The sequence below is a fragment of the Canis lupus genome, chromosome 5 (genome assembly GCF_011100685.1).
Source record: "Canis lupus familiaris isolate Mischka breed German Shepherd chromosome 5, alternate assembly UU_Cfam_GSD_1.0, whole genome shotgun sequence".
Classification (NCBI taxonomy): domain Eukaryota; kingdom Metazoa; phylum Chordata; class Mammalia; order Carnivora; family Canidae; genus Canis; species Canis lupus.
This window is the reverse complement of record NC_049226.1, coordinates 34300474-34315475: the sequence shown is the minus strand read 5'-3', so window position 1 is coordinate 34315475 and position 15002 is coordinate 34300474. Positions and strand designations below refer to the sequence as shown.

General features: G+C 42.3%; 1 protein-coding gene across 4 annotated transcripts in view; it reads right to left on the bottom strand.

Annotated features, from left to right (window-relative positions):
* Window positions 1–14610, bottom strand: part of CFAP52 (cilia and flagella associated protein 52) — a 41650-nt gene extending 27040 nt beyond the window's left edge. For all 4 annotated transcript variants that reach the window (XM_038536868.1, XM_038536871.1, XM_038536869.1 and 1 more), the window contains exons 1-4: window positions 14467–14610; window positions 8470–8669; window positions 7670–7806; window positions 2342–2470 (exon numbers count right to left, since the gene is read on the bottom strand). In XM_038536868.1, the coding sequence (XP_038392796.1) occupies window positions 2342–2470; window positions 7670–7806; window positions 8470–8669; window positions 14467–14536 (536 nt within the window). In that variant the 5' untranslated portion in view covers window positions 14537–14610. The remainder of the gene's footprint in view (window positions 1–2341; window positions 2471–7669; window positions 7807–8469; window positions 8670–14466) is intronic.
* Between the last annotated feature and the right edge of the window lie 392 nt (window positions 14611–15002).

Genomic DNA, 15002 nt, shown 5'->3' with positions numbered 1-15002 from the left:
CTGGATATTTCTGAGGGTTTCTTAGGCCTACTGTTCTACTTAAAATCTTCCACTCAATCCTTACAACCACCTTCCGAGGTAGGTTTTATGATCCCCTCTCTCCTCCAAATGAGAAAACACAGCAGAGCAAGGATTCACACCCAGTTACCCACTGTAGTCAGAGCAGACATAAACACAAATAAACAAAGGGCAAACCAGAGTTCACTAAGTATGTTTCCTTCAAGGTTAGCAGTTGTGAGAAGATCTTTTCAAGGAAAGTGCTTCGTTATGGAGAGCTGTCCTCATGAAAAATGAGACCAAGTAAACAGTGGGCCAAAGAAAATCAGCCCCTGACACAAAGGCTTGGCATATACTTGGCATTCAATCACTGTATGTTGAGTTAATCTGAATTAATAAGTGTATAAACATATCGTGGTCAATGTCATAGCTGAAGCTAATAGTCGAAGGCAAAAAAAAGATTAACTTAAAAATAGATGGATCGGGGCGGCGGGGGGGGGGGGGGGCACCTGGGTGGCTCAGTGATTGAGTGTCTGCCTTCAATTCAGGGCATAATCCCGTGGTCCTGGGATTGAGTCCTTCATCGAGCTCCCCACAGGGAGCCTGCCTCTCTCTCTGTGTCTCTCATGAATAAATAAATAGAATGTTTAAAAAGAAAATAGATTGATGGAGGTGCCTGGCTGGCTCAGTCAGAAGAGCATGTGACTCTTGATATCAGGGGTTGTGAGTTCAAGCCCCACATTGGGCATAGATATTACTTAAATAAATCAATTTAAAACAAAATAAAAATTTAAAAAAAGAAAAAGAAAAACAGATCAGTCAAGTTCAGTTTTCCTCTTTTTTTTTTTTTTGGCCTCCAGTGTTATGCACATAATAAGTGCTTGATAACTATTTTGTACACATTCTCATTTGAATAAAAATATACTTCTCATTTGAATTCTTATTTTGAGTACTTTCAAAATTAAAAAGAAAAATCAGCTTCTCCATGGCCCTCCTGGTAGATGTCACTTGGATGTCAAATTGGAATTTGCAGGATCTCTCATGAGGGACAATATAATGGAATATCTGAAACTGGGGCCAACATGGAGGGTACTGTGGGTGCCATACCAGAAATCTTACTTACGAGTACTTACTTACTCTTAGTTATCACTGTTGCATGAAATTAAAGCAGATCTAGAATAACAGACTGTCCTTAAAAAAAATAAAATAAAATAAAAAAAAAGTTTGGGCAAGGAGGGCTTCAATTCAAGGTTTGAATCCTGGAGAAACACTGTCCTTGGATGTCAGAGTGGGCTGATGCCTGCAGCTGAGGCCGCTGCTGAGGAGCAGCGGGACCCTGGTGATACAAAGGCTTATTGAAGCCACTTTGCAAACCCCAAGGAAGTGACAGTACTGCATGGTCGCCAGTGCCCTCAGAAGACAGGGAAGGATGAGGCCAGATGCTCCAGGCTCAGGATGCTCTCCTAATAAGATTCACTCCATATGGGATTGGCTCATTCAACCAGCTAGGTTCATGGCCCCTACGTAAATCCATCCTCCCATCCTCGTAATTAGCCCCAGAAAAAAAGCATGCTGCATATCACAGGGAGGGGACAGGACACAGTGCAGATGTAGAGTAATTCTTTGCTCTGGCTGGAAAAGCAGCCAGTGGTGTGTGCCTTTCACAGATGGGAGACTACAGATGGGATGAACAAGAGGGTTCCACCCAACATGTACTCCGACCCCACATTCATAGCTTTCGGACCTTTACACCGGCACACCACATCATGAAAGAGGATGCTTTTGTGCAGGTATAACCTTCATCTCCCAATCCAGAAAGGGCCCTGATTGGTGAATCTGTAAATTAATTTCTTCTGTTAGATGCTGGCTCTCAGCTTGGTCTCCATTAGCTGGGTAAAAGCTAGAAATTATCTCATATGGCCAATAGTCAGACATCTGAAACTTCCTGGCACAGTTCATTTGCAAACTATCATTTCAGGACACCTAAATCAAGACAGGTGCTAAGCAACATCAACCAGTGAGTGGATCTGTGCAATCGTGCACATTCCTCTCTGAGCATGCACTGTAGATAGTGCATGATCAGCGACAAACAGACCAGACCCCAAAATGAATTTAGCAGAGAAGCAGTGGCTCCTCAGTAGGAAGCACAGAATTTTCAAATAACCATATTTAAAGACTTTCAGTTACAAGGCTTTTTAAGGACTGCAAAATCATGCAAATTATGATATAAGGTAATTTTGCAGGATGAATAGTGTTCCCCCAAATTGGAATGGCCATGCTTTCTGCCCAAGCAAATAGAGTGATGTACGAGTTCTGAAAACCCTGACTGCATGCAGATGCGTACTTTCCAGCAGTAACGAACATCTCATCCCGGCACCTCGAGAAGATTATTGTGGTGGCATTCCCCACGTTGAGACTGGCTGCAGGACTGCCACAGATGGCTTCTCTCTTGGCTATGCTCCACACGACCACACTGCCAAAACGAGAAGGACCAAAAGAGTCAGGGGAAGATAGGCTCTTGAAATAAGAAACAGTGTTTTTAGTGGTTCGAGAAAGAGAGAGAAAGAGAGAGAGAGAGAGAGAGAGAGAAGGAACAAAATAATTACACTGGCCCCCAGATATCTCCTGTGCCGCACTGGTTATTAGAGGACAAGCAGGTGACACTTAAAAAGGTTTTGAAGGAAAATGATAATGAGGCTAGAAACCAGTGACCCCCCCCCCATCAATGAAGTCTGATGCTAAAATAAAGACATTTTCAGATAAGCAAGGCATAAACATTTACCGCCCATTTATCACATGTAAAAAATTTTCCTTGGAGAAGTATTCCAGGAAAAAAAAACAAAACAGTGCAATGAAAAGGATGAGCTCAGGCAGTGCTTCCAAACATGAACATACACCAGGGTCTTCTCGAGCTTCTGAGTCAGAGGTGGGGCCTGAGATTTTGCTTTTCTAAAAAGTTCCTGGTGATGTTGATGCGGCTGGTCTGGGGAGCACACATGGAGAAGCACTGCTTTGGGTTCCTTTTCCTTCTTTCTGGGTGCAAATTAGTCTTAAATTGAGCATGTTCAGATAATAATACTAAAAATGCTGGGGGGAGGGTAGCCCAAGTGGCTCAGTAGTTTAGCGCCTGCCTTTGGCCCAGAGACCTGGGATCGAGTCCCACATCAGGCTCCCTGCATGGAGCCTGCTTCTCCCTCTGCCTGTGTCTCTGCCTCTCTTTCTCTCTGTGTCTCTTATGAATAAATAAATATAAAATATTTATAAAAAAATAAAATAAAATAAAAATGCTGGGGATCATCTAAATATTAAAGAAAAGGAATGCAGATGGTACAAAGTTGTTAATGTAAAAATATGCCTCGCTATGCTTCCCAAATTTCCTATATGTATAATGTATTATCACCAGGGGTCTAAAATCCAAGTAGAATCAAGATTGGTAGGAATGAGGAGGTAGGAAGTTGTGTTAAGAGCCAGAATTTTTTTCTTTTTTCTTAATAGGAAATTGATAGATACCATCTGAAGTGGAAAACTTGAGAGGCATATCATGCCTCCTCCCCCCCCCAAAAAAGACTCTTAAAACCAAGTACGTCATGCCCAAGAGAAATGAAAACATACATCCAATCCAAATATTGTACATGAATGTTCATAACAGCATTATTATTAATAGCCTAAAACTGGGAAAGACACAAAGCCCCATCAACTGAAGGATAAAGAAAATGTGGTGGAGCCATACAATGGAATATTATTTGACGCTAAAAAGAATGAAGTACTGATACTTGCCAAAGTATGGATGAACCTTGAAAACATTATGCTTAATAAAAAATAGAGGATACCAGGGTGCCTGGGTGGCTCAGTCGGTGAAGCATCTGCCTTCAGCTCAGGGCATGATCTCAGTGTCCTGGGATGAAGGCCTGTGTCGGGCTCCCTGCACAGGGGTAAGTCTGCTTCTCCCTCTCATTGTGTCCCTCCCCCTGCTTGTGCTCTCTTTCTCTCTCTCACTCACTCACTCTCTCTCTCAAATGAATAAATAAAATCTTTTAAAAATTCAGTTACAAAAGGCTATATATTGTATTATTCCGTTTATGGAATGCTACACTGAGAACAGGCAAATCTATAGAAACAGAAAGTAGATTAGTGGTTGCCTGGGGCTGAGAGGGTAGTGGTGGAGTGGGGAGTGACTGCTAATGGATGAAGGGTCTCTTTTCAGAGTGTATAAAATGCTCTGCAATTGTTTGTGGTGGTAGTTACACAACATGACATGTAAAAAATGTCTTTGGGGAAGTATTTCAGCAAAGAAAGAAAGAAAGAACTGAAGAACAAAAGAAAGAAAAAAATCCACTCAACTAACCGCTATAGCAAAAAGTATATACCCATATATTTTAAGTGGGTTAATTTTATGGTATGTGAAATATATCTCAATGAAGGTGTAAAAAAAAAAAAGAATCCCAGTGCTCCTGGGGAGAGCTCTTCATAGTGGAGGGGATATGAATTCTGAATTCTTGTGCATAGCAGGACAACACATTTTCTTTATAAACCACAGATGTATGGGGATCCCTGGGTGGCTCAGCGGTTTAGCGCCTGCCTTCAGCTCAGGGCGTGGTCCTGGGGTCCCGGGATCAAGTCCCACATCAAGCTCCCTGCATGGAGCCTGCTTCTTCCTCTGCCTGTGTCTCTGCCTCTCTCTCTCTTTCATGAATGAATGAATAAGATCTTTTAAAAAATAAAAAATAAATAAACCACGGATGTGGTATAGCTTCCATTTTTCAAAAGCAAGTTTAAAATTTAAAAACAAATAAAAGGCACTGACATCAATAGCGAGTTGGCCAAATTTCAGCATATCTGTGCAATGGTATACAATGCAGTCATTGCAAAGAATGAGATCTATGTCTATACAGACACACAGGGAAAATGGCATTGGTATAAAGTAAATAAAAAATCAGGTTGTTCTCAGTAGGTGCAGAGAAAACATTTGACAAAGTACGACATCCATTCATGATAAAAATTCTCAACAAAGCAGGTCTAGAGGGAACATATCTCAACATAATAAAGGCCATATATGAAAAACCTACAGCTCACATATCATATTTAATGGTGAAAAACTGAAAGCTTTTCCTCTAGAAGGAACAAGACAAGGATGTCTTCTCTTACCACTATTATTCAACATAGTACTAGAAGTCCTAGCCACAGCAATCAGACCAGAAAAAGAAATAAAAGGCAACAAAATTGGTAAGGAAGAAGTAAACTGTCACTATTTGCAGATGATATGATATTATATATAGAAAACCCTAAAGATTCCACCAAAGGACTGCTAGAATGGCTGAATGAATTCAGTAAGATAGCAGGATACAAATTAATATACCAAAAATACATTTCTATCCACTAATAAGGAGGTAACAGTAAGAGAATTTAAGAAAACTTTCCCATTTCAATTACAAAAAGAATAAAATACCTAGGAATAAATTCAACCAAGGAGGTGAAAGACCTATACTCTGAAAACCATAAAATATTGATGAAAGAAATTGAAGAGACACAAATGGAAAGACATTCCATCCTCATGGATTGGAAGAATAGATATTGTTAAAATATCCATACTAGATATTATAAATCCACACTTTTATGGTCAATTAATCTATGACAAAGGAGACCTGAATGTGAGACCAGAATCCATAAAAATCCTGGAAGAAAACACAGGCAATAGTTTCTCTGACATTTGGCAATAGAAACATTTTTCTAGATACATCTCCGCCAACAGGGAACAAAAAGCAGAATTAAACTAGTGGGACGGTATCAAAACAAAAAGCTTTTGCACAGTGAAGAAAACCATCAACAAAACAGAAAGGCAACCTTTGGAATGGGAGAAGACATTTGCAAATGACATATCCGGTAAAGAGTTAATGTCCAAAATATATAAAAAATTTAATATAACTCAACACCAAAAAAAAAAAAAAAAAAAAAAGAAAGAAAAATCCAATTAAAAATGGGCAGAGAATCTGAATAGACATTTTCCCAGAAAAGATACAGATGGCCAACAAACACATGAAAAGATGCCCAATATCACTCATCACCAGGGAAATATAAATCAAAACCATAATGAGATACCATCTCACACCTGTCAGAATGGCTAAAATCAACAACACAAGAAACAACAGGTGTTGGCAAGGATGTGGAGAAAGGGGAGCCCTTTTGCACTCTTGGTGGGAATGCAAACTGGTGCAGCCACTCTGGAGAACAGTATGGAGGGTCCTCAAAAAGTTAAAAATATGAATTCTATATGATCCAGGAATGGAATTCCTGTTTTTTTCCCCAAAGAAAATGAAAACACTAATTCAAAAAGATACATGCATATGTTTACCATAGTATTTATAATAGCCAAGATATAGAAGCAGCCTAAGTACCTAATAGTATATAGAATTGTTGAATCATTATATTGTGCACCTGAAACTAATATAGCCTTGTTTATTATATTTGAAAAAATATTTTTAACAAATAAAATTTAAAATGAAAATGTAGGATGGCCCAGTCAGTAAAGCATCAGCCTTTGGGTCAGGTCATGATCCCAGCGTCTTGGGGTAGAGCCCCAAACCAAGATGGGCTCCCCGGTCAACAGGGAGTCTGCTTCTCCCTCTGCCCCACCCCTGCTCCTGATCACTCTCTGTCAAATAAAATCTTTTAAAAATGTAAATTTCCTTTGTAATAGAACCACAAAGCATGAACAAGAAACTATCTGTGAAAGTGCAGCAAAGCATTAAATCCTACGCAAAACTCAGACTCTCTTGTTTTTCTTCTACAGACTATGCTCCTTTAGCATTTACATGGGAATATGTACTGTATTGATTGTTCTAACACAATGCTTTTACATATTTTCCCCCTAATTTCATGTGTACGTATTCTCTGCCTCCTACACTTGACTCTTGGGTTCCTCGGTGGGGGCAAAGATCGTGTCTTGGCGAGGCAGGTTAATGTCGCCTTTGAGGGACACCTGGGGGCTCAGCGGTTGAGGGTCTGCCTTCAGCTCAGGGTATGATCCCGGGGTCCTGGGATGGAGTCCTGGATCAGGCTCCCCACAGGGAGCCTGCTTCTCTCCCTCTGCCTGTCTCTGCCTCTCTGTCTGTGTCTCTCAGGAATAAATAAATAATTTTTTAAATGCCACCCTTGGGGTCACATTGCCAGGGTTACTCTCCCAGCTCTGCTACTTACCAGTTGGTGGCATTCATTCCTCACCTGTCACATGGCACCAGTAGCTTCCACTTGGAGTTAAGGAGATAAGGCTTGACTAAGGTGTTCCATACACACCTGTCACACAGTAAGTGGCCTCCTACCTGGCCCTAAATTTGCTGTTGTCATTGATGATGATGGTATCATCCTTTTACAGCGAAGGTTCTCAAATTCAGTGTACTTTACAATCACCAGGATAACTTTGAGACTGCCTAAAGCCCAGGCCAATCAGCCTCTGAAGGTGGGCCCAAGTATCAGTGATTTCCTAAAGCTCCCTGGTGGGTTTTGATGCACAGTGAGGGTTGAGAACTGCTGCCCTACCATATTTTCCCCATGCACTTTTCACATGACACACAGCTGAATATGGACAGGCTGACAGAGAACGTCCAGGGGGAGAGGGTGCACGACATATCTGGAAATACACGTGGTGGAAAATAAATAAACCTGTTGAGTTCATTACCTGCCATCGTCTGGGCCTCCTAGTGATACCAAGTACAAGTCATTTGGTGAAAAGGCCAGTGCTTCAATTTTGCCCTTGTGAAGTGACAGCCGGGCAATCAGCTCTCTTTTCTTATAATCCCACAAGATGATGTCAGCCTGGGGGCAAGAATACACTGTCAGATCACAGACTGGCTTCAGAAGAGTCTGGAGCAGGGGAGAGAGAGCTACTCTGTCTTGGTGAAAAATAATCACTAATTGCACTTTTCTAGAAATTAGATCATTTCTTTCAAATGTAGTGGCAACAAACAGGAAAGGGTTTTGTTTTGTTTTAATATTTAATTTATTTATTTGAGAGAGAGACAGAGACAGAGCATGAAGGGGGGGGCAGAGGCAGAGGGAGAAGCAGGCTCCCCACTGAGCAGGGAGCCCCGTGCAGGACTGCCATCCCAGGACCCTGGGATCATTATCTGAGCTGAAGGCAGATGCTTCACCCTTTGAGCCACCCAGACACCCCTAGAAAGAGTTTTATTTTATTTATTTATTTATTTATTTATTTATTTATTTATTTAGAAAGAGTTTTAAACTAAGCAGGGACTTTTGGTTTCTGAGCATAATCAGTGCACCAGCTACAAGGTCTAGAGTAAACACCAAAATACTCTCAGCTTAGGGAAGGAAAATGAGCTCAAGAAGGAGGCAAAGAGGAAGAAGAGGGAGGGGAGGAGGAACATACGCCAGCATAGAGTTGATCTGGATTGGGGTGGATTTCCCAGGAGGGCACCTCTCTGTCCATTTATGGGGAGCTATTCTCAGCTCATTCACCTTGAAGCCCATGAAAGTGACCTGTCCCGAGGCTATGTAGACCCCGCTCCTGGAGATGGTCACACAGGAGACATTGTTGCCATGGCCATGCAGAAAGTTCTGTTCCTGGGTGTTTATCGCCTGAATCAGGATCGTGCAGCCCAGAGGGTAAATCAGATGCTCCTGGTCAGGGTGGCATTTCAGACCCGTGGGCACATGTCCTGAGAGAGAGGTTAACAAGAGAAACGGTTTAAAAATAAATAAATAGGGGCAGCCCAGGTGGCTCAGCGGTTTAAGCGCCTGCCTTCTGCCCAGGGCGTGATCCTGGGGACCGGGGACCGAGTCCCACGTCAGGCTCCCTGCATGGAGCCTGCTTCTCTCTCTCCCTCTGCCTGTGTCTGTGCCTCTCTCTCTGTCTATCATGAATGAATGAATGAATGAATGAATAAATAAATAAATAAATAAATAAATAAATAGTAATAATTAGGAGCAGTGTGCCTGCCTGGCCCAGTTGATAGAGCATGCAACTCTTGATCTCTGCATTGTGAATTAAAGCCCCATTTTAGGCATGGAGCCTACTTTAAAAAAAAGGGGGGTGGGGAATGCCTGAGTGGCTCAGTGGTTGAGCCTCGGCTCAGGGCCTGATCCTGGAATCTGGGATGGAGTCCCCCATCAGGTTCCCTGCAGGGAGCCTGCTTCTCCCTCTGCCTGTGTCTCTGCCTCTCTCTCACTCTGTGTCTCTCATGAATAAATACATAAATCTTTAAAAAAAAAACAGTAATTGGTACAAAAATGGCCAATGTTTTTTAAAATTGCATACAAAAGAAGGATCCCTGGGTGGCTCAGCAGTTTGGTGCCTAGCTTTGGTCCAGGGCATGGTCCTGGGATCTGGGATCAAGTCCCACATCAGGCTTCCAGCATGGAGCCTACCTCTCTCTCTCCCTCTATGTCTATCATGAATAAATAAATAAAATCTTAAAAAAAATAAAAATAAATAAAATTGCATACAAAAGAAAGCAGTTTTGAAATAAACCTTATTTCAAATAAAATAAGTGTATTGTGTGTGTGTGGGGGGAGGGGGGTAATATATTTAATTTTATTCCACTGACAAGGTCAGCCTAACATATCACTTCTCAGACTCTAATGTGTATAAAATTGCTTGGGAAATCTGGTTAAAATGCAGTTTGGGATTTGAGGTCTGGAGAGGGGCTGAGATTCTGCATTTCTGACAAGCTCTCAAGAGATGTTGATGCTGGTTTGGCAATCTTATTAGTATCAGGGCTCAAGGGCCAATTTTGGGATCCTGAGAAGCAGGATTTCCCGGGTGCAGGAGAAATATGAGAGCAGCCTGTCTCCGTGAGTGTGGAGGCATAGGAAGACCATGAATTCACTGCCTAGGGCAGAAGTTTGGTGAAGATGATTTGGTTCTAAGTCACCACCAGGTGCTCTAAAGAAGCCACGCCCTCTCGGTGTGAGACCTGCCTCCCCCCTCCTCCTCGCATCTGCAAGAACCATCTTAAGAATTACAAACCTTTGTTACACGTTTTAATATGTCCTCCCTGATCAATCAACTTTGGTCAGGATATTTTGGGTTGTGCTTGATATTATTTTACAATATAAACCGTAAAGTCTGCTTGATTGGTTAAAAATCACTTTTAGCGGGATGGTATTCAATGTGTAGATTAAGGAAAAATAATTTTTTTAATGATATATTCGATCTCCTTTCTAAAAACAGGAGATGCATTTCCAAGCTCCTTCCAGGGCTTCCAGTGGCATTTTCAATATTCTTCATAAAGATCTCACACATTTTTTTAGTACGTTTATTCCTGGGTATTTTAAAAGCATTCTATGGCTATTTCCTACTCCATCAAAAGAGTCATAAATATTTATTAATATCATATTCTGGTCTTAGAATGAATTCGTCTTTTACATTTAACTCCCTCTAGAATTTATTTTGGTACGTAATGTGGTTCCAGTAGCTAAATAGGTTTTTTGTTTTGCTCAAATTGCCAAATATATTTATTGAATAAAAGATTTCTTTTGCTTTAATTGAGATCATTCTTTTTCCATGCAGTAGGTTCTCAAAAGACTAAGGTTTGTGTCTTTGGGAGTGATCTATTCATATATGTATATTCACATATATATTTTTTCAGTTGCAGTTACCTTATAAGCAATCATATGGCTATCCATATGGAAAAAAGTAAAATTAGATCCTACTTCACACCATCCACAAAACAATATATTTCATGTAGATCAAAGCCCAAAATGTGACAAACAAGACTTAATGAGTACACAAGTTGTAGGAAATGACTTCTTTTAAAACACATACCACAAGAAGAGCAAATCCTAACAGAAAAGGCCAATATAGTCAACCAGTTAGGTTAAAAATTTTAAGTTTCTAATGACAGTTGACAAAATAAAAAGAAAAACTGAAACCAGGAGAAGATATTTGCAATGTACATGACGACAAGTATCATATCCAGAATAAACAAAGAGCTACTGCAAAGAAATAAGAAAAACACAAACAGTTTCAACAGAAAAGTGAGCCAAGGATTGGACCAGGCAATTTATGATAGAGGAAATTCAAAAGTCAGTAAACATATGAAGAAACAGGCAAATTTGCGAGTAATTGGGGAAATGCAAATTATATCCCAGATGAGATACCATTTCGTCTCCATCATAATGGCTAAAATTAAAAAGGTTGATAATAGCAAGCATCAGTGGTGATGTGAAACAAAAGGGAACACTCATACTTTAGCGTTGTGGGAAGGTATATTGATCGAATCGCTTTGGAAAACACCACATCCGCATGCAGCGTGTCTGAATATGCGCACACCCTGGGATCTAGCTGTTCCACTCTTTGGTATAGAACCTAGAGAAATACTTGCAAGGGTGCCCATGGCCACTACAAAAGTGTTCACTGTGGTATTGTTTGGATTAGCAAAAACTTGCAAATAAACTAAAAGACCACCAATGGTGGATAGGTAACTAATGTTGGCCTATTTACACAGAGAATAGTGGAGTTAAAATAAATTAATCAACATGAGTAGATTGCACAAATGCTAGGTGAGAAAAAAAGCAGGCTGCAGAATGTGACCAGGATGATATTATTACTATAAAATATAGAAATAGGCAAGTTAGTACTCTAAATTGTTTATATATAGCATATTTAATATTTTACCCATACAGTAAAATTTAAAAACATAGCTGGAAAGAGTACACGTTAACTTCAGGATAGTGGTTGTCTCTAGAGAGGGAGACAGGATGGGATAGCGTGACAGGAGAGAGGATTTACAATGTGTATTTTTTTCTTAAAAAAAATTAACTCAAATAAGAAAAAGCATCTGGGCAGCCCCGGTGGCTTAGTGGTTTAGCGCCGCCTTCAGCAGGGGGTGTGATCCTGAACACCAGGGGGATCCAGTCCCACATCAGGCTCCCTGCATGGGGCCTGCTTCTTCCTCTGCTTGTGTTTCTCCCCCCCCCCCCCCGTGTCTCTCATTAATAAATAAATTTTTTAAAAAAGAAAAAAAAGCATCAAAATTTGCTAATTCTGCATGTAATACTTGGTATTTATTGTGGCATTCTAAATTTCTGTTGAAATATTTTATAGTAAATTTAAAAAGCCCTGTGACACCCCCTGCCCAGAGTTAACTACTGTTAATATGCAGATGTGTATTTCTTCAGATTTATTTTCTTTGCATTTAGTCATTAGGGTTCCTGGCTGCAAACAAGAAAGGTCACTTCTGGTGGACTTAACAGGAAAAATAATTTCGTGGAAGGAATACAAATAGCTCGCAGAATTGGCAAGAAATATGGAAAATTGCACTTGAAAAAGACGCAGTGGTTGAGCATCTAAAGAGCATGATCCTGGGGTGTATCCCCCCCACATTGGGCTCCCCGCAGGGAATCTGCTTCTCCCTCTGCCTGTATCTCTGCCTCTCTCTCTGTATCTCTCATGAATAAACAAATAAAATCTTAAAAAAAAAAAGAGAGAGAGAGAGAGACAGGAGCAGTAGGTGAGACCAAGTGACAAGAACTAAGGAATTCTCATTCTCAGCTCCACACCCAATGCAACAACATCAGACTCCCACAGCGCTCTACTGTTTTGCAGACTCCTGGAAGAGGGGAAGCTCTGGGAACGTCCCACTGGCTGAGCCTATGATGTCCTATGTCTCTGAATTGGCTACCAAGGAGTTAGGAGAAGAAAGATTTGCTCCTTTTTAAGACCTCAGCAAAGGCAGCTGAGCAAACCCCCCACCCCCTGCTGTCCCTCCTGAGTAGCCAAATTCACACATGTCTCCTATAGTGAATACATACAAACTCACCCCCCACTGCTCCCTACCTCTCACTCTCACTCTCTCTCTGTCTCTAACACACACACACACACACACACACACACACACACCTTTATTTAATAACTATAATGGACTCATACCATACATAATATTGGGCAAGTTGCATTTTACACTTAATATATCTTCGACATCTTTCCTTCCTAGATCTATCTCATTTTTCTTAAGGGTTATGTAGTATTTTGTTGTACAAAAGGACTATAATTTTAAAAATAATTTATGTGTATTTGTATGAAAGGATACAAATTGTCACAAAACCAACAAGGTAAAAATAATCCGATTAATTTGGGCCATTTTAAGAGGCCAAGATAATTAGTCATGGCAATGGAAAGCACTGGAATATAATGGACTATATATTTACTCTTAGAGCTGGACAACACAGCATGAGCTCAGTTGTAGAGCTCTGTGTTTGAAGCTCTGCACTGGTCACTGGTGTGACCCCCTGCACTGGGCGCAGGTCCCTTACTCCCTTTACCAGTGACCTTGTCTCCAGCTGTAAAGATAGTCCACTCCTCAGGTCAGGTGTACTAAGTACATTCTCTATCTCTCTTTCTTTCCTTCTTTTTCTTTCTTTCTAAAGATTATTTAACACAGAGAGTGTTCCCTAAGGCAGTAAACATATTTATTTGAAAGAGAGAGAGAGAGAGAGCCCTGAGAGGGCAAGCCAGGGGAGAGGCAGGTAGAGGGAGAGGCAGAAAATGGGGGTCTGATCCCAAGACCCCAGGATCATGATCTGAGCCAAAGTCAGATGCTTAACCGACTGAGCCACCCAAGCACCCCCTAAATGACCTCTTTCTATCAGAAACTATAAAACTAAAACGAAGAGTCAAGATACAAGTCCCACCTAAAACTCTAGTCTTTGATTGTTCTGCAACTGCATCACTACAATTTAAAAACTTTCAGATAACACAATGCACTTAAAAAGAAGTTTGCTTTTTCTAAAATGCAACGCGTTGCTTGTTTCCATCCTTCACACACAAAATCAAAGAGCACTTTCCGAACCCTTAATGTTCAAACTAACAGGAGCTCATAAATAAGATGTGAGCAGAACCAGCAGTCCTCCCCGCTTCCCACCCACCCCCCACCCCCCGCCTTGACCTGAGCATCTCTCCCCTCCAGCTCCCCCTGGCGTCCTCTCGATCTTTTATCGGGGTCTGAAACCTTCCAATAGGAGTTCTGGGGTCTGGGGACTAGACCATCCCCTAAGGCGGGTGCTCACACCCACGTCCAGCCCCCAGCCCTTTCTCATGGCACATCAGCTGGGATTCTACGAGTTTCTGGGTCCAGGGGTCGATTTGGACTTGGCAGTCTCGCAGTTCACGGCGGGGGGGGTGTCTTTGGGGGCTGCGTGGGGGATTAAGGCCGAGGCAGAGCCAACCTAGAATGAAAAGGATGACGGGCACCCTAGTCATCCCTTCGGCGGGGGGGGGGGGGGGGGTAGGGGGGGGAGACCCTTGTCCCTTCTAGGTGCTGTGAAGCCATCCCAGTCCTTGAGGCTTAGAACGAGGAGGTGACTCCTCGACTCCCCGGGACCTTAGGGCAGGAGAGAGCGTGGCTCTGGCTCAGTGTCCCGCGCTACCTTCCAGGTGGCCCCCGGTGTCCCTGTTTGCACTATTCGTCCCCGGGGCTTGCAAACCGCCCAGCCCGGACACGCTCGAGGCCTCACCGTTGAAGCCGATCACGGCCTCGAGCTCCAGCTCCGCCACCTCGGCTTTGGGCGAACTTTGCTTCTCCATCCCCTGGAGCCTGGGCTCTCCACTCCCTCCTCTCGCCAGCGGCGGCGCAGCGTCTCCTGGTCGTTATGGTAACGGACGTGCGCGTGCGCACCAGGTCCGCGGCCGCACGCACTGGCGGCGGCGGCGCAGGGAGCTCCCGGTGCAAGAGCAGCCGCGCTCCTTGCCCTCACTATTTCCCTGGAGGTGTAGGGGCATTGAGTGTGCTCGTTCCCTCCACGGAAAAACGTCTGTGACTTCTTCCCCGACCTATATAACCAAGCACCGTGTCATTTAAGGAAGGCCGCTATAAAGTAATATATAATTGCCACTTCTTTGGGTCTCTTACTTGAAGCAAGATTGCAAGGAATCTTTAAGCTTTGTGGCGGTACACCTCTACATAGAAAAGTAACTCTGAGTGCGTTCTGGCAGATTTCTACAGTTGTGCAGCTATGCCCACCGTCTTGTTTTTGCTTTGAGCAGGATGACA